This window comes from Nyctibius grandis, chromosome 7 (genome assembly GCF_013368605.1).
Source record: "Nyctibius grandis isolate bNycGra1 chromosome 7, bNycGra1.pri, whole genome shotgun sequence".
NCBI classification, from domain to species: domain Eukaryota; kingdom Metazoa; phylum Chordata; class Aves; order Nyctibiiformes; family Nyctibiidae; genus Nyctibius; species Nyctibius grandis.
Genome location: NC_090664.1, coordinates 40,779,535 through 40,807,244, shown reverse-complemented (window position 1 = coordinate 40,807,244; position 27,710 = coordinate 40,779,535). Strand labels below are relative to the sequence as shown.

At 41.3% G+C, this 27,710-nt stretch overlaps 1 protein-coding gene across 1 annotated transcript in view; it reads right to left on the bottom strand.

The window, feature by feature from the left end:
* The window catches only part of APBB1IP (amyloid beta precursor protein binding family B member 1 interacting protein), an 82,957-nt gene that overhangs the window by 39,437 nt on the left and 15,810 nt on the right, over nt 1-27,710 (bottom strand). Inside the window, exons 2-7 of the mRNA XM_068405131.1 lie at nt 23,409-23,480; nt 20,082-20,169; nt 17,969-18,261; nt 12,605-12,682; nt 9,591-9,750; nt 6,878-6,999 (exon numbers count right to left, since the gene is read on the bottom strand). Of these exons, the coding sequence (XP_068261232.1) occupies nt 6,878-6,999; nt 9,591-9,750; nt 12,605-12,682; nt 17,969-18,261; nt 20,082-20,169; nt 23,409-23,480 (813 nt within the window). The remainder of the gene's footprint in view (nt 1-6,877; nt 7,000-9,590; nt 9,751-12,604; nt 12,683-17,968; nt 18,262-20,081; nt 20,170-23,408; nt 23,481-27,710) is intronic.

The following is a 27,710-nucleotide window of genomic DNA, read 5'->3' as shown; positions in this document are numbered from 1 at the left end:
ATTAGCAGGAAATCCCATATGCACAAAAGAAAATCCTGTAAAGATTTTGTAGCCAGCTTAAGTTAATTTTGTGCTTTGTACTGTAAAGTACCACTAGCCTATGCATACAACTTTTCCACTTAGGGATACAGCCATCTCCTTCTGTGTGGAAAGGCAGGTAAGAAAATTCAGGCTGTATCTCTCTCCACTATATAACCTTCAAACAGTGAGAGACAGAAGGTGTTTTCAGTAGCTTCAAAGAACATCTCTGGGGGTATGTGAGCAAACCTAACTTGGATCATGGTAGAAACAATAGCCTTAACTACTGCACTGCCAAACTCTCTGATCGGTGTCCATGTCTCTATATTCATAAAAAAGAATTTCCTAAATGAAACAGCACCTCTCTCATACCTGTCACCTTTTTTCTTACACAGCCCCATCCAAGCTGGAATGCAGCAGCTACTCAGTACATAGCAAAAAATAGGTGTTCAAGTCAGCATCCTCCCTCTGCTTTCCCTTCCGCTTATGCTGTGTTTTTGCTTTCAAGCTGTTGAAACTGTTTTTCCAGAAGATCTGCAAAGTCCACAACAGCACAGATCAGACAGCAGGCAGCAAACAAGGCAGCTGCTTCATAGTCATGACTATCTTCTTTGTGCAATGAGCTGCCTGTTCACGCTCATCCAAACTGCACCCAGAATGAGGCAAGAACTGGCCAGCTCACATCCCATTTCAACCCATTGCAACTGCGTACTGAATGCAGCATGGTTTGTGCAGAAAAAATAAAACAGAACACGGTCATATCTGCAACCTGTATCATAATGTGTCTGCTAAAAAATTGCACATTAAAAATATTAGAAGGTACCTACAATTGCCCTGAAGATCACAAATGTAAATAACTAAATGAAGCTAAAGGCAAGGCTCTTTTGAAGACCAAAAAATTGATTTTCAACTCTGTTTACTTGGTTTTATAATGTTTGAAGAAATCACTACAGCTGACTTTTCATGCCCTGAGGATGATGGTCTTCATCATCAAAGAGGGGGGAACATGGAACAAATGAAAGACTTACATAAGCTACGATAAAGCTAACAGCAAAGCACTTAATAGGCTGACTAAAAGTCACTTGCAAAATGGTCCAAATGTGTAACGATTGTTTCTGTGTTACAGTCCCAAGGCAGAAAAAGAAAAATATTTATTGAAGTAGCATCTTCAACTTGAAACTACAGCCTTGGTTGTAGTGACCATGAGATGGTAGAGTTCAGGATCTCATGTGGCAGGAACAGAATAGCTAGCAAAATCACAACCCTGGACTTCAGGAGGGCCAACTTTGGCCTTTTCAAGCAATTGCTAGGGGAAATCCCATGGGACAGGGTACTAGAAGGTAAGGGGGCCCAAGATAGTTGGTTAGCATTCAAGGACTGCTTCTTCCGAGCTCAAGATCAGAGCATCCCAACAGTCACGAAGTCAAGGAAGGGTACCAGGAGACCTGCATGGTTGAACAGGGAACTGCTGGGCAAACTCAAGTGGAAGAAGAGGGTGTACAGATCATGGAAGGAGGGGCTGGCCACTTGGGAGGAATATAAGTCTGTTGTCAGAGGATGTAGGGAGGCAACTAGGAAAGCTAAGGCCTCCTTGGAATTAAACCTTGCAAGAGAGGTCAAGGACAACAGAAAGGGCTTCTTCAAATACATTGCAGGTAAAACCAACACTAGAGGCAATGTAGGCCCACTGATGAATGAGGTGGGTGCCCAGGAGACAGAAGATAAAAAGAAGGCGGAGTTACTGAATGCCTTCTTTGCCTCTGTCTATACTGCTGGAGGCTGTCCTGAGGAGCCCCAGACCCCTGAGGCCCCAGAGGAAGTCAGGATAGAGAAGTCTGTCTTGGTTGATGAGGGCTGGGTCAGGGACCTATTAAGCAATCTGGACGTCCATAAATCCATGGGCCCTGATGGGATGCACCCGCGGGTGCTGAGGGAGCTGGCGGAAGTCATTGCTAGGCCACTCTCCATCATCTTTGCTAAGTCGTGGGCAACGGGAGAGGTGCCTGAGGACTGGAGGAAAGCGAATGTCACTCCAGTCTTCAAAAAGGGCAAGAAGGAGGACCCGGGTAACTATAGACCGGTCAGCCTCACCTCCATCCCTGGAAAGGTGATGGAGCAACTTGTTCTTGGTGCTGTCTCTAGGCACATCAAGGATAGGGGGATCATTAGGGGCACTCAGCATGGCTTCACCAACGGGAAGTCATGCTTAACCAACTTGATAGCCTTTCATGAGGACATAACCTGGTGGATAGATGATGGTAAAGCTGTGGATGTGGTCTATCTCGATTTCAGTAAAGCGTTTGACACGGTCTCCCACAGCATCCTCGCAGCTAAACTGGGGAAGTGTGGTCTGCATGATCAGGTAGCGAGGTGGATTGTGAACTGGCTGAAGGAAAGAAGACAGAGTGTGGTGGTCAATAGGACAGAGTCCATTTGGAAGCCTGTGTCTAGCGGAGTCCCTCAGGGGTCGTTACTGGGAGCAGTACTATTCAATATATTCATTAATGACTTGGATGAGGGAACAGAGTGCTCTGTCAGCAAGTTTGCTGATGACACAAAACTGGGAGGAGTGGCTGACACACCAGAAGGCTGTGCTGCCATTCAGAGAGACCCGGACAGGCTGGAGAGTTGGGCGGGGAGAAATTTAATGAAATATAACAAGGGCAAGTGTAGAGTCCTGCATCTGGGCAAGAACAACCCCATGTACCAGTACAAGTTGGGGACAGACCTGTTGGGAGAGCAGCGTAGGGGAAAGGGACCTGGGGGTCCTAGTGGACAGCAGGATGACCATGAGCCAGCAGTGTGCCCTTGTGGCCAAGAAGGCCAATGGCATCCTGGGGTGTATTAGAAGGGGTGTGGTTAGTAGATCAAGAGATGTTCTCCTCCCCCTCTACTCTGCCCTGGTGAGGCCGCATCTGGAGTATTGTGTCCAGTTCTGGGCCCCTCAGTTCAAGAAGGACAGGGAACTGCTAGAGAGAGTCCAGCGCAGAGCCACAAAGATGATTAAGGGGGTGGAACATCTCCCTTATGAGGAGAGGCTGAGGGAGCTGGGTCTCTTTAGCTTGGAGAAGAGGAGACTGAGGGGTGACCTCATTAATGTTTATAAATATGTAAAGGGCAAGTGTCATAAGGATGGAGCCAGGCTCTTCTCGGTGACATCCATTGACAGGACAAGGGGCAACGGGTGCAAGCTGGAACACAGGAGGTTCCACTTAAATATGAGGAAAAACTTCTTTACGGTGAGGGTGACCGAACACTGGAACAGGCTGCCCAGAGAGGTTGTGGAGTCTCCTTCTCTGGAGACATTCAAAACCCGCCTGGAAGCGTTCCTGTGTGACATGATTTAGGTAATCCTGCTCCGGCAGGGGGATTGGAGTAGATGATCTTTCAAGGTCCCTTCCAATCCCTAACATTCTGTGATTCTGTGATGGTCTGAGATACACTAACAGAGAGAGAAATTAAGATTACTAAGCAGTGAAAGCACAGCAAAAACCACTTCCCTTTTCTCACTTCTATTTCTTTGCACGTTTCCCAGCACATTCAATAATCAGGTTCCCTGCCACCCTTCTGTGTTTCCTTCACTGGGTAACAGTGGAGACAAAAGAAAAACCTTGATTCATAAAGGTGGCCAAAGTGGTGAAACACAAAAGTATCACCTGGTGGATACCAGCCCAATTTCACGGACTTCAAAATAAATATTCAAGCGTGAAACTCACTATAGCTGTCCTGTTATAAAAGACATTACAAATTCTTACTCCACCTCCTCCTCACACTGTTTAGTACTCTTGCTTTTCAGAAGAAATAAAATGTCAATTCAGTGTATGGGTTCTCCATTGGAGGGTATAGCTCTTGCTTTTGGCTTACTTAAGAGGGAGTAGAAGCATAAAGTACTCACTGTATAGATTTTCATTAATTTTCATAAATACTGTCCAAAAATAATAAAAAACAAAACCCAAAAAAACCCCACATGCATGTGCTGTCACCTGCACTATTTGAATTTATCCTGTCTGCTTGTATCAGCAAAAGAGTAACATAGGAAATCAAAATCCATGTAAGCAAAAATCAAATATAGTGTTCTAAGAGTGTGACCAGCACTGACTGTCAGGAGTTTAGATTCAGCTGCCCCTTACAAATAACACTGTTTAAACGAAGCAAAAGCACTTCCTACATTTTTCTTTGTTTTAGAGTCTCTTTCAGCTGAGAATTATTCTTTGAGCTTTTTGAAAAGAGGTGTTGAGACCTCACAACCTTTCCTTTCAAGAGTCAAGCACAGCATCACTCAACCGCATGACAAAGCATCACCTTTCCTGTTACAAAGGTTTTCTTTATTTGCACATGTACCAATATATATTTTTGTTCCACTCTTTAGTCATAGACTTGTGATGCACCATCTCTGTAGATGAGTCACTGATGCCATTCATGAAATGATCTTTTACTGTGAGTTCCCTGCAGGGTAAATTGTACCACGGTGAGAAAAGGGCAAAAGGATGCCTGTCTTCATGAAGACGGGGACACCTGAGGATTTTGCAGAGGCTTTTTCTAAAATCTATTCCAAATACTTTAAAAATTTGTTTTCGGAAACAAAGCTGCAGAAAAATATTAGAAAGTACTGCATGACAAGAATGACAATCTTCAAAAAAAGCCGCTGGCATTAGCTGAGCAGCATGTTGCTAGCACAGACATAGAGGATAAATCCTACATTTCAGAACCTCAGTTCCTCCTTAGAATATAAAACACATTTAATGAATTGTTGTTTTAATCTATACCAGGTATATAACTAGTTCACAGAAAGAAAAAATGAATATTGGCACAGGTCATAGACCTTCTCCAGAGGTCCACTTGTTCTAGCAATGCATCTGGACATCTTTATAATAAGATTTCTTAAAAGCATTTAATTGCATCAAAGCTCTGTAATGAAAATTTTGTATCACTAATTTGTCTAAGAATAAATTGTAGGCACCTGGCCACCTTTGGAATTTGCCTCTTTTTTTCCAGAAAAATATCTGCAAGTTACAAAACTGTGAGATCTCCACAGGCAACCTCCAACAGAATGAGCACTAAATAAGACCAACAAGGAATCTAACTGCTGCTGCATTACTACCACTGGCAGTATCAAAAAAAGCATTCTGCAATTTCTGTACTCACAGAATGAGTTTACGAGGCAATCTTGACTGAGCTAGGAGGAGGAGGCTACATATACTGAGAATACAGTATCAGGGCACCGGATTTCAGTTTCCCATTGGTTACACCGTAATTTCCGTAAGTAGGTAGTTAGGTAATCATACACCCTGCCCCCCACCAACTCAGCATTTCCACTTAGTTTACCTTTTCAGGGACTCAGTCCAGATCATGTATTTTACCATGTTTCACTGCCTAGCGTGAGCTCTGTCTGTACAATACTGATTATTTTCTGCCAAAAAGACAAACAATGATATGACTGTACTATTCTGCCTGTCTCACAATGTTTGAATTTACTAAGCCTGACAGATGGTTAGACTTTATTATTGGCAAAATATTTCAATAGTGTGATAGCCACAACTGATCCAGTTTCCTTAGGCTGTTCATTTTAAAGCTTATCAAGAGGGGCTGAAGCTCAAGGACTGCAGACATGTCCAGATCATGCTCAGCATGTCCTGAGATAAGAGCACAGAGCTATACTCTTTGGATTTGGTTTAGATTGTGTTTGTTTCTGAAGTTCATTGCAATCAAAATGCCCAGAATCTTCATCAAAGATTTACTTCCTATGGGAGGTTCATAGCCTTGCCCTAAGCCATGTGCCCAAATAATAGTACTAGTGTACGAATCACATGTATAATCGAACCTCTGCTGCTATGTATGTTTATGTGCATCAGAAAGTATGACATATTGAGCCATCATGTATGTTTTACTGTCAAACTTAGCTTTGCTGTTTCATATTAGAAATCAACATCAATCCATGTACACTGCAGGGCAAGTTTTCTTTCCCTGACTGGATAACTTGTTATGTCAATGAAGGGAACTTCCTCTCTGCAGGTTTTATTTGAAACAGTGGCTCACTCTAAAAAAAAACCAAACTTCCTAATGAGCAGCTTGGTGAGATTTGCTGCCAAATTACATATTTGACTCATTTTTTCGGCAATGCAGAATTGCTCATTTTTCTCTTGATGCCCTCAGGAACAAACCAGATGCTCAGTGAGCTAACAGACTGCTGACAAGGGCAAAAGATCTAGTGCCCCAGAATCCATCAACTGTATGTGCTAGGGTGTTTGTAAATATGGTTTTGACCACGTATTGCAAGAAATAAATGATTTGTGTATACATCTATCCTGAATAATTTGAGGCAATTCAGTGTGCAGACCCTCTTTTTACAAAGTTAGTGTGCACAAGTTACTGTTCATGCAATTCTTCTCCCCAGTCTGAATGAAATCCAGATAAACTCTCTGTAGTACTCAGCACACTCTTTATGAAGTTTCACATACAACTGGCAAAAATTGGACCTTCAAGGAAACGTTTATTTTCTTCAGTAGAAATAGTGGAGAAATTGTAGTAATGACAAAGGCCAGGTTTTTACAGCTGTGTGCCATCTCACCTCAGTTCTGAGAGCTGTGCCTAAGCAACAGCTTGTACCAGTGGATAACTACATGCTTCATTTTTACCACTGAAGACAGGATGTTAAAATAGTATCAGAAAAGAACAGAGAGCACTAATTTTCAAATCCTTGCATTCAACATTCTGGGGTTTTTTTTGTTGTTGAAAGTACAAGTTTTGCTTTCTCTAATTCTGAACTGAGAGCGCTGAAAGCAAATTAATAATGCAATAGGCTGCATAGAGACTAAATGATGTAATTTTAGACTCTTATCCAAATACCATGTTAGCTTACCTGGGGATTTTTAAATAAAGCATATTTTTCACTTTTTTCCAAAAAGAGAATCTTATTCTCAGTGTCTCGAGTCCAGTCTGATAACACTTCAACAACATTTTCATGGTCTTCAAAAAACCTTTCTGGAGAGACAGAAAAGGCAATGTAAGACACTCAAATTCTCTCTCCCCCTCTCCTGAGGCTGCAGAAATTCCTGTGCAAGAATGTAATCATTATCTGATGTTCACTCAGAGCTAGACAGCCCAGCACTCTTTTCTGCTGCACAGAAGGAAGCAAAACCACGTGAAAATAGTGTCAGATGTAAGGGCAAATCAGGCACAGAAGATACCTTATGCAGCTCTGATATGCTCCTGGATTCCTCCTGCATCTCTGTGCTGTTGCCCAAAGACTGCAAAGGATGGAAACGGTGACCCACTAGGAGTAGACAGTTGCACCCATGTCTGTCAACGGCTTTCTGCTTTGTCTGCTTTTGTTTTTTAAGGTTTTGCAGTATGATTGGGGGAGTTATATATTCACTTTGCCTACTGAATTGAATAAAAACAGTAAAAACTTATTTCCTTGTCTTTTTACTTATTGGAACAAATGAAAAAATGCTTTTTGTCAACAGGAAGAATTATATGCACTGAAAATAAAATGTTTTGTTTCAAGCAACTGTATTTAAAAACAGAAATAGCAAAACAGAGGAAACAGGAAGACAGACTGAGAACTGATGTGACGATACACTGTTTCACCAGCATCTCTGTAGTTAAAAACTTCACCAGAGATGTGGGAGACATAGTGACAGTTCTCTCCCTTCCTGAGCTGATCTGAACCCAGATCCTCCACCCAGGAAAGCCACAGGGTATGCTGAGGTTAGGTAACTCTGATCTCTTCTTCTGCGGTTTCACTTGTATAAAGCAGCTGAACAGTCACATAAATCCCCTTTGGAAGGAAAAGGAGTTGAGCATAATTTGATTTTGGAAGGACACAAACTGCATTTTTCTACAAATTCAGTATCGGGGCAGGGAATTCACCCAGCTCGAATTTTCAGTATGATTTTAGCAGTTCCCTGGGAACAGCTGTACTCCCATTTCAGTGGTCTGTAGTGATCACATCTTTCAATGGCCTAGATTGGCCTAGCATAAGAGGAGATAACAGAGCATACACTTTGTAGGCTTGCTTTAACACTTTTTGTTACTTTTGACAAGGGTTCAGTATATCCCATCAAAATTAAATTTTGTGAATTAATTAAATTCCTTACTATACCAATACCCTAACCCAAAGCACCTAGCATTAGCTGGGACTAAAGTAACATGTAATTTTTACTTACAAATAAAAAATTCTAACCGTTATCCCCAATGTTTGTAGCATATGATCTCCCTTATGCCTTCAGTTTTAATTGTGTGATGCAGAATTCAAAATGTCTTTTCACAGATTATGAAGAAACACAAGCACATTCTTTTTAATGATTATGGAGATTCAGAAAACAATGTTTATATGCTGTCATCGTAACACTGAGAAACGCTCATCCAAGTCACACTAGACCAGAAGGAGCAACATTCCAAGACAGGAAAACACTCTAAAACTATTCAAAGTGACATTTGGGACTTTTCTAGGGTGTAATGACATTTCCAGTCTTTCCTTAGTTAACAAGTAGCTATAAAAGAATGCAGCAACGTTGCTTCATGCATCATCTTAATGGAGTAGAAACAACAGATTGGCAGTTAATGTCCCTGCCATTCTTACAAGCAGATGAGTATCTCCTTGCTCACGAGCAGTCAGGCTTTTTCCAGCTATTTTTACATTTCTTGGTTTTAGTTTAGCAGGATGATTATTCCTGGGGCTCTTTTAAAGTGCAATATTGATTATTCATTTTTCTTTGGGTATTTTTACATCTCTGCTGGGAGTCTGTAAACTGAGAATGCTAAAGGCTGTTTGACAATTTCCTGTTTCTCTAGGTGAAATGTGACCCTGGAAGAAAGTTGTGGCAATTTTCCTTTTCCTTTTGATGTGAATACCTTTGCAGCCTGGACAATAACAAGATTCTGAAATAACTCACAATTAGAGAATACTCCATTCTTAATCAGGCCTTGAAGCCTTTTTGAAACAAAACTCATTAAGTTGCACCAAACAAAATCTAAGTTTTGCACAGGTGTTTCCTAGGGACCTGGAGGCCAGGTTAGTTACTTCCTAAATCATAAGGTACCTCCAGCAGAGTTGCAGCCCCATCAGAGAGCAATATCCTGTTCACAACTACACTTAAGAAAATTACTATCACAAGTGAAAAGCATCAGAAATGACTGAAATGCTTTTCAGACAGTCTTAATTACAAAATTTGTTTGGCCAGTATGTAACAGCCTGCTGACAGCACTTCAGCACTGCATCCTCTCTTCAAAGAGTAGAGTTGAGTACTGGGGTGTTTGGGTCTGTCATTGCCTTGACAAACATAGCGAAATTCACATGGCCCCTTAATTTTGTGTAAAATAGAATAATGGAAATGGTGGTGAGCAAGGAGCCTTCTGCAGCTCAAAGCACAGACGAATGGAAGACTCACTTTTACAGCAAGAACAGCCCGAGTACATTCCTGCAGCATCCCTCAGCTTAGAGATTGCAATGTTCCAACACCAGTGGACACATGGGCAGGAGAAATGTTACTAATTATCTTTTCAGGATTACCAATAACATAGGATGCACTATATCTATTTGCTATATGCTCTGTCACTACACCACTTACCAATTTGGAGCTCTGGGTACGTTTCATACAGACACCAGTCAACATTGCAGTCACAATGGGTTTTCTCAAAGAGGTTGTCTAAAACATCCCGTGTCACCTGACGCTCATCCACCATTAGTGACTTTGTGCTGTTATCGTACATGTGCACCTTGACAACAAGCTGAGTACAGAGTCACAGAAGAGTCAGTTAATTTCAGAAGCAAGTAAAAAGCTACTCTGAATCTGCTAACACAGATAAGAAAGATTACGGCTGAAGGTTATTACTGATTCAAAGGTACCCTGTGCCACAGTGAGCTGAGGCAATAAAACAGCTTGGAAGCTTTCACATTTATTGCCACCAAAATAAAGACCTTTTCTCAAAAAGGAAATTGAACCTTGTCCCATGCTTGACTTCAGGAAAGGTGAAATTGCTATGGAGAAAAACCAAAGTTAATCTCTTCTCTAAATCTACTACATGTGCAATTAAGCAAAATGCTTGATAGGAAACCAAGTACAAAAGGACAGTGTGTCCTTAATGCAAGGTAGAAATGTGGCAAGTTTAGTTTTAGATGAGAAAAAGAATGCAAGGATCTTGCCACGACAACAGACTAACCTGAAATCAGACTGTACTAAGATGGGCAGTAGTCCAACACTCACCAATAAGCAAACAGATGAGTTACTTATATTGACCAAATTAACCTAAGACATTCATTATTTCTTCATAATTGTGAAGTATTTGTTAAATGAGAAACAGTGTGCACTTTTTTTCAGAGACAAACAATGCAAGAAAATGCTGAAGTACATAAAATGTGATAAAGAACTGCAAATACATTATAAGGAAAGTACTGAAAATGCTCCATTAGTAGTGGAAGAAAGAAAACAGAAGAAAAATTGTCTACATGATCTGCACATGGAAACCGGAACTAAACTGGTGAGTTGGGAGGACTTCTCCGTATAGTCTTGTTTAAATAGCTCCTCAGTTTAAAATGTGTGCATAAGAAGCTTTGGTACTATAGAGACAATCTCTGTTAAAGATCAGGTAGAATCAGAGAGTGATGATCCCCCCAAGAGAAAATCTACACTATCTCTGAAAAGTAAAAGCAAATGTAACAAAAAACGTGAACTTGCTTTGTTTCCAAGCCTTTTAAGTATCTTCCTCTCTAAAATAAGCAACTGAGCCATCATGCAGATTATAGAGAAAAAGAAATGTTGTACATACATATACAACATGCCTGGGGAAAAAAGGGTATTTTTTCTGGTTATAGTTGACTGCTCAGAAACATGCATGCAGCTTCCATCTTCACTGAATCACAGAATGGTTGAGGTTGGAAGGCACCTCTGGAGGTCATCCAGTCCAGCTCCCTGCTCAAGCAGGGACACCTAGAGCCCATCGTCCAGGACCCTGTTCAGATGGCTTTTGAGTATCTCCAAGGTGGGAGACTCCACAGCCTCCCTGGGAAACGTGTGCCAGTGCTTAGTCCTCCTCACAGTGAAAAACTGTCTCCTGATGTTCAGATAGAATCTCCTGTCTTTCAGTTTGTGCCCATTGCCCTTGGTCCTGCCACTGGGCACTGCTGAAGAGAGCCTGGCTCCGTTTTCTTTGCACCCTCCCTTCAGGTATTTCTGTAGATTGACAAGATCCCCCCAGAGCCCTCTCTTCTCTATGCTACGCAGTCCCAGCTGTTTCAGCCTCTCCTCATAGGAGAGGTGCTCCAGTTCCTTAATCATCTTCATGGCCCTTCATTCATTGGGATGAAACTCTCTTTAGCTTGGAGGAGGTGATCCTTGAATATTAACCAGCTTTCTTGGGCCCTTCTTCCCTCCAGGGCCTTATCCCATGGGCCTCTTCCAAGCAGATCTTTGAAGAAGCCAAAGTCTGCTCACTTGAAGTCCAGGGCTGTGAGCTTGCTTTTCACTGTCCTCCCTGGCTTCTGCCCTCCACTTTCAGTAAAAGAGAGAAGACCAGTATTCTTGACAATTATTTAGTCAATTTAGAATTCAAGAATGACACAGTAATTTCATTATAGTGACACAGCCACAAGAAGATTAAGACTTACTTCTGTCCTATAGTTCCAAATATTCAGGGTAGGAAAAAAAAAAGTGAAAAAAAAAAAGTCTTCAAAAAAATGTTTCCTCCCAAAGGAGAATTTCTAACATGGCAAGGAAAAGAGGGTGACCAATGAGCAGTCATAAGTTTAGTTATAGAGCTTTCCAAAGACAACATTGGTGAAATCCTCCCAACACATTCTCTCAGAAGTAGCATTTGTATGTGAACGTAAAGTGTTCCATGGGAACCATCTCAAGTCTGGACACCCCCAAATTTATTGGAAGCTTCAATTCTTCTTGGAAGCTCTGCGGGTTCTGATCTCCAGCACTTTCCATCTCCGATTTGAGCAAGACTGAAAGGTCATGACTGTTTTTTCTTCACATTCATTTTTCAAAGTTACCGAACATCTGCAGCTTCTGTGGAGTTCAGCTGGAACACTAGCTTAGGATGGGTGGTCATAATGTCACGACACACCGCAGCACTGTACAGACACTGGCTGGAAGTCTTCTAATTTGTTAGTCTAAAATAATTTCAGTTTTCCTTGTACATTACTACACTGCTGTGAAAAGATTTAGCAAGAAGACCCTCATTAACTTAATTGGGATTAGCTAAATCCACATCCACTGTAGAAAAAAAGTTTAATAATTCTGGAATCAGCACAGCATAAGTAAGCAACATTTTTATGTACATTCCACTTTCTCTAAAGCAACCTATCAGAACAGTGGGCTTTGCCCCAACATTGGAAAAAAAAGAAGCAGCGCCTTCCAAGTCCTCTTAAAAATAACACCCTTAGAGGTAGCATTCTCCCAGAGATTTCTCTTCAGGCAGATGACAAGACAGCTCCACAGAATATCTTTAGATGTCTCAAGTTACAGACAAAATATGAAAAAGCCTAGCAATTTTAGTAAGAACTTTATTATTGAGAAGAATGATAATAGACACTTAGCTGGCAGCTCTTATGGCAGCATTTCACTATTTTAAGGCTCACCTTTTTAACTTTGGCTTCCTTCAGTTTCTCCAATGCAAGTTTAATCTTGTCAGCTTTAGCCTGCGCCTCTCGTTCTTCCTGAAAAGACACAAGATGTTTGGTATACTTCTTGTTAAGTAAGGCCAGCAATCTATGTTTATTTGAAAAGAGTTGTTTCTTGTTATTTATACCCAGAACATAAGGCTTGTCATGGGAAACTTCATAGTTACAGGAAATCCCCAGCTTGCTTTGAGCTAATATCCTCCAGCCAAAGCTTTGATTTACAAGTCCAGTGCTTCCTTTTATTGCCCAGTCGTACAGCTCATACACAATCTGTTCCTCAAATGCTACTGGAATGCCTGAAAACTTGACTCTTCTGTATTTCCATATGGGTTACAGCTGATACAAAAGAGAAGATGAAAGAAGATCCAGCCTGAATGAAACAGCACTGTGGATGCAGCCACTTGGAAGAAAACTTGCCTCTCAATGGGGTTAAGAGAATTAGAATTTTTAGGATCTTACTGAAAACTTGGCTTGCAATTATACCACTTACAATGTTTCACTTTCTGTTAAGTACATTAATTTACTTGAATTCTTTCATTTGCCACATACGAGCTCTTCCTGCATGCACACTTACTGAGAGGAATACCTCCTTAAATTGGATGATATCATGGCTTTTTATTCTAGTAATGGACCTATTCATATTAACACAGACACAGTTAGACAGAGCACTCAAGTTCATTCCAGCTTTTGCTGAATGCCACAGAAGGTTCCTAAAAATCTCAGTATCACCCGGCTTTTCTTTTACAAAGCAGCTCTATCAATATCATGCCTCTCTTTTAGTATCAGTGAGGTTAGTGATCCAAGACGACTCTGGATCCCCAGCTGCTGAGAGTTTTAGGTACACGTACCAGATGCCAGTGCCCACTGTTGCCTCTGTGACTGATGTATGGATTGTGATAGTTCCTTTTTGCCATCGATCTTCCAGTGTCTCCTCCAGTCACACACCGAGTTGGAAAAGCACATTTTGGACAGCAAGTAATCCTGGTTCTGGGGCTGCCTTGGACTGTTACGACTACTGGAGCGTTTGGTTACTTTCCAACTTTAAATCCCTGCTTCCTCTATTGAAAACTGTCTTGTGTTTGCTTTCTTGCCTCTTTGCTGATTTTTACTGTCCCTGTTACTCTCTCTCACTTTTGCAGTTTCCTTTGTTTTAAAGGGGTAGGATTTTGTGCAATGGTACTCACAGGCACACCCAACTTCCCGTCATTGACTGTGAGAGAAAGTTCCTGCCTTGCTTCCACAGAAGATTTTTGTCTGTGTTACCTTCAGCCTCCATTTTCTACCCTAAAGTCATAATTTTAGTAGTTTTCAGAGTAGGAGGAACCCAGGATGGCTGTAACTCACAGGAGATGCACTTGCAAGAAACTAGGCCTAACTAAGCATTGCCATCACTTCCTTCTTACAGAGGTCATAGAATCATAGCAAAAAAATTGCTAAGAAAGTTATCTTATTCATCCCAAGCAACTTCAACCATAACTAAAGTACTCTGGAGTGACAGCCCTCTCACTGAACTAAATATCTTTTGTTTATCACTGCTTCCCCTGGATACTTGCATCCTTTAGGATGTCAAAAATACAAGGTGAGGCATGCAACCTGAAAGAGATAGCTTCAAGCATGTTTGCAGTTGTCAAATTCTCCACTATAAATACCAGGCAATCAGTTAAAAAATTTCTTTTTTTTTTCTCCACAGGTACGGAAATTTGCATTGCTACAGCTCAGAGATGCTTAACTTTGAGAATCCAAAAATAGCTTCTATAGTTGAACAGAAGCTGTTGGACAAAAGTGGCTTTCTCAGAAAGGCTGACTGTTCCACAGAGGGAAGAGCCCGTGGCCTCTTACACTATGGCCCTCCCCTTACCATCTCAAAACACCTTTCTGCAGGAAGCAGGAAAAGCATCTTAACCAAAGTGGTTGAGTGTGGTGCAGGCAGGCTTTCTGCTGAAAATTTTAGGCAGGTATAACTCAGGCTTCACCTGCACGTGACCTGTATTGAACAGAGTTCATTCATTGTATAAATATGTGCAACAGAGCTCTCACCTGAGAGCCTTCATGTTTTCATAACCTTTGTCTGTCTTAATGTAGAAAAAGGAAATGATGCAAAGTAAATAAGCTATCAGATGCAAAATTTTAGCACTGTTAAAGAAATGCTTTGACAGGCTAAAAGATTTGTTTTCCCACTACAGTATTGTCCTGGTTTGGCCTAAACCAGGCCGATTTTCCTTTCAGTGATTTTTACTTTCAGCTAAGTCTCCTCTAAGTAACTGCACTTTCTAAAACTAACTGCATGTTTTTGCAGACAGTGTCTGCTTCCAGGACTGATAACGCTCGAAGTTTGTAGTTATCACTGAGGCACCGGTAGGGATGTTGTGCAGAAAGGCTCTTGCTGTACTTGTTCTTGAGAGAAACCAAGGTCACTGCTGAATTCCTCACTGCTTACGAGTGAAGAGCCGAAGGGGGGTCGCAGCTGCAGGGGGGAGCAGACAGGGCAGGTGACCCAAAATTGACCAACGAGGGTATTCCATCCCATACACGTCATTCTCAGTATAAAGTGGGGGGATCACGAGGGTCTCGCTCTCTTTCTGCTATGGCTGGTGTCTGAAGAGGACTCTGTCTGTTTTCCTGCTGCCCTCGATCCCAATCCCTGCGCTCCTGAATCCGGTTCCTGTCCATCGCTGGGCCCAATCTGGGCCTTCCCAGAGCCTGCCCTGCAGTGCTGGCGGTAATGGGACCAACATTGGGGAAGCTCGATCTTGGTTTTGTTTATATTTGTATATATTTAATTATTTCCATTATTATTATTATTATTTTTATACTCTTTTATATTGTTACAGTTTATTAAAACTGTTTTAACTTTCCAACTCATAAGCCTCTCTCCCTTTTCTCTTTTCCTTCCCCTTCTCAAGGGGGGGAGGAGGGTTAATAGAGAGCTTCTGACATCGGTTTAATAGCCAGCCCAGCTTTAAACCGTGACACTACCATGGAAGAATTTGGCTCCACCAGCTTTGTAGCTACCCTTCAGGTAGTTTAGGCCTGTCATTAGGTCACTCCCCAGCCTCCTGTCAGACTGAACAAGCCTAGCTCCCTCAGCCTGTCCTCGCCGGCCCCTGATCACTCCATGCCCCTGGCCATCCCAGAAGCTCTCTGCTGACACACTCTCCAGTATTTCCACACCCAGAACAGGGTGCAGTATTCCAGGTGTGGCCTCACCAGTGCCAAGAGAAAGCAATAATGGCTCCCTCAGTCTGCTGGCCATGCTCCTCCCAAAACAGGCCAGCTTCCCATACTGATGTGACCTTGCAGTCATGGTTCTTATTCAATGTGGCATCCACCAGGATGCCAACTCCTTTTCATCAGGGCTGCTGCTCAGCCTGTCACCTCCCAAACTGTACAAATGCATAGCGTTATTCCACCCCAGGTGCAGGACCTTGTACCTTGCTGGGTTTCTGAGGGTTTTGCTGGCCCAGTCCTCATGTTTCTCAAGGTTCCCCTGCACTGAAGTTCTGCCATTCATCTTGTCGGTCAGTGCCCTTAATTAAAAGCATCTTCAGCATATCTGCAGATGATTTTTTATGTCATCATCCAGGTCACAGATGAAAATGTTAACGAATACAAGCCCCAGCATTGATCCCACTTGTTACCAGCCAGCAAACCATTGATTACTACCCCCTGAGTCTGGCAGTTTGACCCGTTTCAGCACACCTAACCAGCTACCCTTCCAGACCATATTTCCTCAGCTTCCAAAACAGACTATTTAGAAGCTTGGTACTTCTTAAAGGTCATGAGTCTAAATCAAGATGGGGACATGGTTGTAGCACAGTGGATAAAACTTATCTTGATAGCATCTCTTCTGTATCAATTATACTAGTTAAATAAAAGACTTCAGCTTCTGAAGCTGTCTAGCTGCTGGTTTTGCGCATGTTGATATTCCTTTAAGATAGGAAGTTAACTATTATCTTTGAGATACGGAAAAATGGTGAAGTTCCTCCCACATGTTTACAACTTTCACTCTTCAAACAGCACTGAAAGGTCCTATGCACCAAATGAAGCTTTATCCAGTGAATCACTTTTTGTATAATCAGAAAGGTCCTCTTCCTATCAAATTTTCTGTTCCTTTTGCTAAATATGTTTGCTGTATGATGCTAAACACAGAGGCAGCAGTGATGCTGAGGTGATTCATATTCAGTTTGTGTAGACTTTTAAACTGCAATGAATTGCCCATGGTTTTAGGCAAAACTGACCACTACAGTTCTACACGGGCTGATAGAGCACTTTTCACATTCCCTAAAATCTTTCCATTCCCTAAATGTAAACATTATCTCTCCGCCATGGTTACTATGCATATGAATACTGAAAGAGATACTTTTAGACCTTTCATGATTTCAGATTCATGTTTTTTTGGGCTGCCTCACTCTTCTAATGCACGAGCTCTCCCCACAGGGCTGTGACAGGGCAGAACTCTTACTCTCCACAACCTCATGTCAAAGAATGGGCCTTTAATGCTTCTACTAGAAATATCATGTTTGATTTCAGTTGTTAAAACAGATCTGCAACAAACACAAACATGGAGGAGGTTGTGATAAGTCTGAAATTTTAGTGTACAGGTAAGCCAGCTGTTTATAAATAGTACCTACTGATAACTTTGGCACCTCCTAAGTAATGAGCATTTGTCCCATATTGCAGATGGTCTTCATTACTTCCCTTCAAAGACAAGACCAAGAAGAACAGAGTGATTCTGTGTTGGGATTACGAGAGGTACTTCCTGTGCTCAGCCTTGCACCCAGTCTCTTAGCAAATGTTGATTTTTACACAACTGAACAGCTCTTCCTATTGCAAGAAATCAGTTAGGCCAGGGATGGATCTGGGAAACATCCACAGAACTATCCATCCACAGTACCAACAGCACAGACTGCAATGAACACAGTCACATCTTCACAAAATGGTGGGATCTTCAGCCATGCTTTGCACTGACGCCAAAGCCAAGTTCTCTGTGAGAAGGAATTAACTGATCAGCACTTATTAAAAAAATCCAGTGACAAGTCTTCCATTACAGTAAACCATTTGAAACTATTTATGCCTGTCTTGGGCTACCAAAATGTTGATTAGAAAGGTGAAGGAATGGGCAATAGGTCAAGACCCAGGCAGAAATTGCTAAGCCCACAATACTAGAAAACTCTCACTCCACAGTTCATGCATGTTTCATCCTTGCAGAACCTTTCCAAGATGTTATTACCTGGGATATCCACTGTTGTTCCAATGCCAAGCACCACTTGCAAAATTACAAGAACTATTGAACACTTAGAGCAAGGTTCCACACAGGCTTACCTGGGTGAGTGGCTCAGGAGGAGGTGGTGGTGGCGGTGGTGGAAGGTCTAAATCAGGGTCTGGAGGTGGAGGGGGCAAGCCATCCCCAAAGCATCCGGTAATGGTAATATAGGGACTTGTTTTAGAATAAATGTCACTATCCAAGCCTGTTGAAGGCTGAGTGACTGTACTTTGCTGGTTGCCAGAAGAAGTTTTCTGGGCTTGTAAAGTTCTCTGTTCAACATCATTTATGTCTGCTACAAGATCAGCCATTAAAGCGTCCAGGTCTTTGTCCTCTAGGGCACTTAGGGATTCTGTAAAGAAAACCACAAAATGTGTCCGAGTGCAATGTAAAACACTATGTTTCCAGTTCAGTGGAGATTAAATTGCAGAAGGCATGGTTACTGTAAGATATAAGGGTTATGGGAAAGGAAACATTTTAAATGGGTTCTAGAAAACAAATGTGTTTTAGGAATAGCCATTAATCTGGTCATACTGAAGTTCAGAGTACAAGGAACTCTATGAATACAAATTAAACAGGACAGGAAGCTTCACTTTCAGTGATACAGTCTCAGGCCCTTATGAAGTTATGAAACCTGGCCCTGATCCAGCAAGGTTTCTGGGCACATGCTTAGTGATGGGATGCAAGAAATTCCATTAGCTCCCATTAGGCTATCTACTTATCTTACGCTAAATACACACATAAATGCTTAGCAAGTTTTGGTATAGCACACAACACACCATGTAACTGAGGCCTAGAACAAGAATGTCTTCATATATTACTACTATTCTACAACTCTAAAATTAACATGAAGCAGAATCAGAGAGTTCTAAGACAAAGTTGTATGGTATCATTTGTAGCACATCAGTAATTGTGTGATCATCTGTGACATACCTCATGTAATATGCAGGGTTTTGGAGATCCTTTAAGCAAAATAACAAACAGAACAGTCTCTTTTTCAAAAGCATCTTATCAACCAGATAGAAATACTGTAAACTTTTGCTTTCTGTCTTCTACTCTGTCAGAGTATAAGACAAAATCCTACACTGGAACTTCATATGCAATTTCTTCTTTGGTTGTTTGAACTAGCCATAGTATAAGAGATCCTGTGGAATAACATCCTGTAGGATTATTTAGCTTTCTAGAAGAGAAGAGTTCTTTAAGAACCAACAGATTCAGTTGTTTAAATCTCTTTGAAGAGTCTAGTTAAAAAAAAAACCTCACAAATCAGGAAAGGTTTCAGTGGGATTTTGGAAAGGGATGGAGTGCACTGAACTAGATACTCAAAAATGCTAATATAGTCCAACAAAGAATAGATCATTCATCAGACTAAGTGTGAACATGTCACTAGACGTCACAGTTTACTGTGCTTTACCTGTTATGCTAATAGAGTATTTTCGTAAGCTTTTCTTTTCAGTGGGAAAGTTGGCTTATGATACCCTCTATTTACATACCTCTACCCACTTTGCTGGTAGAGGCATTAGGTAGCTTAATAGTGAACTGATGCTGGGACAAAAACACAGGTTAAAACCAGCTCAGGCAAATGCAAACAACCAGCCCCCAGTAAAAAAAAAAACAAAACACAAAACCAAAGGGAGGGTTCTTTTTTTATACTTGGATAAATTACCTTATTTGGTTTGTCACACAGCCTCAAGAAGCAGCTGTACATGCAAAAGTAACAGTGCAAACCCTAATGAGAATAAGCAATGTAAAGTGGAAGCAGTTGAAGCCAGTACTTCCATTGGACAAAAATGCTTATGCAGTTCTGACCTCACACTGAGGAACTCAGTCTTCTATTAAGTTAAATCTTTACATAAAAAAGATTGCATTTTATAAAGTAATTTGGGGGACTTCTCACTTTTCTTTTCCTCTATATTCAGACATTTTAAAAAGTCTGACTCTTATAGACGACTGAGCAATGATCCTTTAAAAAAAAAATGTGTCCACTTTGAAGCTTCCTAAATTGAGACACACAAATATACCTCTCCCTCCAGCAAAGCATTTTTGTTGCTTTGGGTTTGTTTTGTTTTGGTTTTTTTGATCAAGGGTGCCTGAAGTTTTTCTTCTCATTTGTTGCTGTAAGGTATTTTAAATAAGCATAAAAAGCATGAGAGAGTTCATTCAGCTACTTACCGTTTAAATCTTTAAAACCAACTGTAAAGCTAAATTCATTGTTGGACACTTTGGGGGATGGAGGTTGTACAGTCTCCACTCCTAAACTCTGTTAAGGTAAAAGAAAAAAAACAGGTGATGACATAATTACTATTACAGACATTAACATTTGTAAATCAATTACCTGAATTTGTCTAATGAATTCGATTCTTCTTCAAGGAACAGAATGACACACACTGGTTTCTAGGATTATGCCTAGACTGGTAAACTAAATAGGGCCAGGACATGGGTTCAAGCACTATCTCACAATCGTGCCAAGTGTTTAATGGTTTGCATGTTTCTCAACACAATGTTGACCTATACCAACTGCAACTCTTGTCAGGCAACATTCGGGCTTAGTGTGGGGAACAGTGGAGGCTAGGGCTGTTTCTAATAGAGACAGTGGATAAAGTCAAACTGATTTTTAGTTTTTGGTCATTTTTTTGAAGGGGGATGGGGAGAGGGTGTTGAAAGAGTTTAGCTGTGTACACATTTGAGCTACGCAGTGCCATTTGCTCCAGAGTGCTTTATTGACTCATATAAATGTACCCTAGCTGTTGCTTTCTCATGCTGTTTGCAAAAAAAAACCAAACACAACAAACAACAAAACATGCTGCTGTCTGCAATGTAAGCTGCATATCTGCATAGTTAGAGAATTCCTAGCTTGTGGCTTGTGGTTTAGGAAGCATGCAGGGAACCAGTGCTTCACAAGTTAGGAAAAGTGCATACAGTGGAGACAGAAAAAGATAAATTCTCCCTTCCACAGTGAAGAAGGTGATAGCTCTAATATGCAAACACTGTAGACAAGACTGGAAGGAATTTCAAGGGTCTGTCTAGACCATGCACCTGTCCTAAGCCTAAAAAGCTTCCTATTAGATAAATTCTATATCACCTCCACCAATCTGTTCCACTGCTTCACTATCGAGATCCTGCCATCAAACCTTTCTTGTGATGCTCAACCTAAACTTCCTTTGCTGCAGCTGAAGACCATTCTTTGTTGTTCGACTCTCCGTGGACGTGAGGAACCACATACTTCTTTCTGCTCAGATGCTGCCTTAGACTAAACAACCCTCGTGCAATCTTTTCTTACAGGTCATGTTTCTTTTCCTTCTCATGATTCCCATTGCTTCTCTCTGGTTTTTCTCCAGTCGATCCTTCTCCTCAACATGCAGTGCTAAAACTGGACACAGTTTACCAGTTGAGGTCTTACCAATGCTGTGCAGAATGGAAGGATTACTTCATATATCCTACAAGCTACACCCTTGTTTGTACATCCCTGTGAGATGTTTGTCTACTGGTGCTCATCCTCAATTTGTACCAGAGGCATTTACATTTCTTCGAGTTGCCTGAAACTGACAGGTATTTTCCATGAAAATTAATGGCAATGTTTTCTTGGCAGCTCTTTTCACCTATTTCCCACCCAGAACATGTTGTTTTCTTCTGAAGTTACAGAGAGCTGGAAACCAAAGCAGTGATAACTTTAAACACTGTTTCTATGTTAATACTCACCCTCATAAAAATAGACACGGTATAAATAGAGGAAGAGGGAGAAATGAGGCATGTGAGAGAGTTCTACAGTACCCAAGAATGGGGGGAAAAGAGAAAAAGGGGGGGAACAAAATGTATTGATGAAACAGACTGTAAGAGCACAAAAGAAAGAGTTTCATTACTAATCTCATAATGGCCATAAAAGTGCAGAGAAAAATGAAAGTACATGCAAAGGGAAAGTAAAGAGAAAAGAATCGAAATGCTAGAAGTTGTTTATAATGAAGTACATAGAAATAGCTGAAAAGTCCAATTCTGAATTTGCATTTATTTTTCAGCCTTGTTATGCAATGTGAAGGCATCTCTGTGTGCTTCTATCATTTAGACTTACTTCAGGAACAGACAAACAGATTGGTGAAAAAGGGTGAAAAACTATCTACAGTCTCATTTTGGAAATTAAGAGTCTAAAGGAATTAACAGATGCAAATCTGTTAACTGAAAGTCTTCAGGCTTTCAGACATGCCTGTCTCCTTCTCCCATACAATGCTGAAGTAAGAGGTGATGCCAACACTTTAGGGATGAGGAGGGGTCAGTCTCCCTCTTGGGCCACGTCCCATCCCACCCAGTACTGCACCAATGAGAGGTGAGAGAAGAGGCTCACTCTCTCACTCTCTTCCCACCACCTCCACTGGTAACAGTGCTGTGTCCAATCTGAGGAGGTAAAATTTATCACAATCTTGGCTTTCACACAGTTTAAGCACAACTCCTATTCTGTGGCTCAGAATTATTGGTATTTAATTTGGCAAGCACTGGGATTCACCAAGAGGAAAGATCCCTCAAAACAGAGGCTATAAGCGATCAAACTCACACAAAATCCAAGATGACAGCTTAAGTGTTTTCAAGCATGCATTTCTTAAAATACAACACGTTTCTTGACTTTGTGGGGGTTTTTTAGAAATAAAAATTCTCCTTTTATCAGGTTTTGCAGGAACTTTTCCATGACTGTAAGTTCAGAAATAGGCTCATGCTGTTTTATAGTTTCCTCTCACGAGTGTATTCTGCACTGGCAATAATGTCTATAAATTCTTGAATGCCACCCTAGCTGTAACTTAGTATTTTGCAATATCTAAAGATTACTCTTATGCATATATTCAAAATGTTGCTTTCATTTCCAAAGTTTACATTTGACACTCAGGCTACATCCCATTTACCCACATATGCAAAGCATTCATACCTGAAAATTCTGATTCAAACTCTTTCTGTTTTGACAGCATATTTCAATTTCTTGGGACCGAATCCAGAGGAATTTAAATTGCTTATTTGTTTTTTTGGAGAAAGCCTCTTTCATAAGCAGTTAGCTCTCTTCAACAATCTAGCCTGCACTGATATTACCTTATTCTTCAGGTCACTTGTTTTAAATGTCAAGCGGAGAAATTTAATTGGAGGTTTTTCAAAATTATGTATCTCTATTTATTCAGAGTGGAGGTACATGAAAAATGTAGAAAAGTTGCATCTTTTCTCTAACACATAATAGCTATTTTCTAATCTTGATGGAAAGATCCATCAACAGGGTAGATTTAGATTAGATATTAGGAAGAAATTCTTTACTGTGAGGGTAGTAAGACACTGGAACAGGTTGCCCAGAGAAGTTGTGGATGTCCCCTCCCTGGCAGCGTTCATGGCCAGGTTGGATGGGGCTTTGAGCAAGCTGGTCTAGTGGAAAGGTGTCCCTGCCTGTGGCAGGGGGGTTGGAACTAGATGATCTTTAAGGGCCCTTCCAACCGAAACCATTCTATGATTCTATGAAAAAAAGGCATTATTTACCTGGGTCAGCATGTCCATCTCCCCAAGTAAATTGCTGAACATTTCATCTATATCATCACATGTTTGCTCCATCTGAAAGAAAGAAATCCACAGACAAGGAATCATCACAAGTTGATTTCAAAGCCAGCAACAGTCAAAAACAGAGGATATGCAACGTTTGTTTACATTGCGTTCCCAATTAACTTTAAAACAACTGTACGTGACTTGCAAAAACCTCCATCCATAATTTAGAAATAACTACTAACAGATCAAAATCTCAGTTCTGCATATGCTTAAACACACACTTGGGCTGTACACTCATTAGGAGTTCCAACAACCTCCTTGTATTATTTACATTTCATAGGAAGTGACTAGCTAATAAACCATGGTTGTATCTTAAACATCAAAGAAATGTAGCGAGTGAGAGATGGAAGGGGAAACAAAGTTTGAGATTGAGAAATTCCTGAATGCTTCATCTTGAAAGCTTGCTTTCTTTGGCTTAGATGACTAATACAACAAGAGTTTATTAGGTGTTATCTAGTGCAGGACCTGATTATGGTTAGGTACCTGACTAACTTTTTGTCTCAATATTTCTCCCTATTTTCTTTCAAATACTAGTGCATTGAGAGAACTCCAGCCTTACCTAACATCAAGACATCTGAGGGAGAGTACTGAGACAAGGAAAATGGGTACATGCTGCATGACAGTAAATGGCGGCTCTTGTTGCAAGAGGGGGTGTAAGGACAGCTCCACACACTCGTGGTGCTGAGATACTGGGGAGATACAGCTCTGTAATAATCCTCTTTCTCTTTCTCATGAATTTGTTCGTTTGCAGGGAGAGAAGTAGTGTAAAAGGGTGTCTGACATGGAACGCTGACAGAGACAAGAACTATAAACATCATTTTCTTAAGAGACTCAAGCCTGCAAGGGATGGAGAACTCTGGCACTGATTGCATAAAACTAGGGTTCAAACTAGGGTCAAACTTTGAACATATAAGTAGTCCTATTGGTTCACTGGGTTTGTGTGCACATGTATTGGGTTTATGTGGCAAGGTATTGGTGGGGGGGGGCTGGAAGGATGGCTTCTGTGAGAATACACCAGGAGCTGCCCCCATGCCAGAGAGAGACAGTAGTTCCAGCTGGCTCCAAGATGGACTTGGTGCTGGCCAAAGCTGAGTCCATCAGTGATGCTTGTGGCACCTCTGCGACAACATCTTTGAGAAAGGGTAACAAATGCTGCGCAGCAGCTGTAAGAGAGGAGTGAGGAAATGTGAGAGAAATAGCCCTGCAGACACCAAGGTCAGTGAAGAAGGAGGGGGAGGAGATGCTCCAGGTGCCAGAGCAGAGATTCCCCCGCAGCCCACGGTGAAGTCCACGGTGAAGTCCACGGTGAAGTCCACGGTGAAGCAGGTTGTTCCCCTGCAGCCCATGGGCAACCACACCAGAGCAGATATCCACGCTGCAATCTGTGGAGGACCCCACGCTGGAGTAGGTGGACATGCCCTGAAGGAAGTTGCAGGCCATGGTGTGCTCAGATTGAAGCAGGCTCCTGGGGGGAACTGCAGCCTGTGGAGAGGGGCCCACATAGAGCAGGTTTTCTAGTAGGACCTATGATCCCATGGGGGACCCACACTGGAGCAGTCTGTTCCTAAAGGACTGTACCCTGTGGAAAGGACCCATGCTGCAGCAGTTCTGGAAGGACTGCAACCTATGGGAAGGTCCCACATTGGAGAAGTTCATGAAGGACTCTCCCATGGGATGGACCACACGCTGAAGAAGGGAAACAGTGTGAGGAGGAAGGAGCTGCAGAGACAAAGCATTATGAACTGACCGCAATCCCCATTCCCTGTCCCCCTGTGACTCTTGAGGGGGAAGAGATAGAAGGGTTGCGAGTAAAGCTGAGCCTGTAAAGCTGAGCCTGTGAAGAAGGGAGGGGTGGAGTGACGATGTTTTTAGTTTTGTTCCTATTTCTCATTATCCTACTGTCTTACTAATTGGCAATAAATTAAATTCATTTCCCTATGTTGAGTCTGTTTTGCTCAATGTTAACTGTTAAGTGATCTCCCTGTCCTTATCTCGACCCATGAGCTTTTCCATCATATTTTCTCCCCATGTTCTGCTGAGGAGGGAGAGTGATGGAGCAGCTTGGCGGGCACCTCGTGGCCAGCTGAGTCAACCCAGCACAGCACCTTACAGGATGAGGACCAACCTGATGCAAGAAAGAAATCAACTGAGGACAGGAACAATCTAATGACTATAAAGACCAGCAAGAAAAGAAGACCAGCAACTATCCTGTTCTTCAGTCTTAATGATTTTCCTTTAATAGACCATCTTGAGTTACATAACTATTCCATAGTTAAATGATAAAGGCCACTAAACCACTAAAGTCAGTATCTGTTGCTTGAGAATTATTTGGTAGCATGTCTTTAATATGATAGTTAATACTGGAGCAATGTGAGCTACTCTGCCTCCTTTGGCCTTGGTCTTTCTGGCATCTACATAACCAATACTGGCCTAATTTCCACTTGTCCTCTTATCACCTGTGTTGTCTCTGACACCAGAACTCATTAGGAGTAGGCACTTACAGCTTTCATCATTCAGGCTTGGGACCTATTCTACCTGCTTTAGATTTTTTTTTGTAGCTGGTGTAACTAAACAAGGCACAGGCAACCAGGAACTGGAATTTGAACTTTCACAGTTCTCTCAGTACCTGAAAATCAAAGACTTAAAGATTTGGGAACTGGATGCTGTTAAAGATATTTTAATAGGATGTGGTTGGCAGGGCTGAGGGTAACCCTAGCCCAAGGGTGGAGGTGGCACAGCTATGCCCATGTAACAGGGAACACGTCACATGTGACTGAGTGAATAGAGAGCTCATCTGCTTCATTTCCAGCTGACAAACCCACACTGGATGGCTCACTCTCTCTGTATGTATCATAGTTATAATACAGAGCTTTCTATATCATATTCCATTTCTGTAGATTCAGCAGTATAGTGGTTGGGTAAATGATTGCTGAATCTTAATTCATTTATGTGAGTCAACAGCTGTGTAGCTTCTTAGACACCTGGCACTTGGAGAATCAATTTTCATAAAAAGGATAGATAAAATGGGACTTATTTGATCAGGCAGAGTGAAGTCAAGTTTGTTATGTGACAAAAAACTGACCTGCAGTACATGCTGACAAGGATGTCATCAGTGCTTAAATAATACTGAGTAATTTTGTTTTTTCCTGTTTTCTGATTTAGGAGAACAAAATATCTGCTGGGGGAATCTTATCAGCTCTAGCCATTTGTATGTTTTTGTGGGTTTTTTTAAGCACTGGCTAGATCTACTTGCAGAAAAAAGTCTTCATACTGGTTCCTTTGACAAACTGAAATGCTGCTTTGCTATATTTGTTCAGAATAGAAATACAAAAATGGCAAAAAAAATAACTCTTGGGTTACAGCCAGGAGACCTTATCAAGAGGAGGAGTAAGAACTGTCTAAAAAGGAAAAAAAAACCTAACAACCCCCTTCAGCAGTTAACAACAAAAAAAAAGGCAAGACAACTGAATATCGGATTATACACCACTTTCACCAAATTACAGGATTTTTAGACGTTCTAGTAAATTTAGAGCTTCTTTCTTTGCAATTACATGATTTTTCTGAATCTTCGGACACATTCAATTCATAAGGAAAGTAATGTAATCCTATGAAAAAGCAATGTCCAAAGAATTCTGTAAGAATTTCCACCATAAATTGGAGCTGAGTTAGTCACTGATGACTGTTCCTTATCAGTTCAAATAAATGACATTTAATACTAGGGTTCTTTTTTACCTTAAGCACATGGGGGAAGGGAGAAGGCCTGAACATATATTTTGAGAAGAAAATATGTCAGCGTCCCTTTCAATGAACAGACATCCATCATCACCAGACTGATAAAGCCGTGTGGTCACCAAGCCATTGCCCCTACCAGTATCTTTTCTCTTGAATTTTTATTGATTTGCTTTAGGAAGACAAAATTAACATCATAATCACCAAATACCCTGAAAATATTTTAATGTTAAAACACACTGAATGATCTCTTAAACTGATATGAGAACTCTCCAAATTCACCAGGGATTTTGTCAAGAGCTAGAAAAGCAAAAGATAGCAAAATGACTCCCTAAAAAGTGGAACTGCAAAAGAATGTCCATCCACTCTCCTCCTGTTCGACTCCTCTCCACAATCATTTCCATTTCTTTTACTTGATTGCCACAGTAGGAACAAACAGACAAAACAATATGCAGACTTGGGAACTATCCCACTCAAGGAAGATGTTGCTGCATTTTGGACCAGCAAATT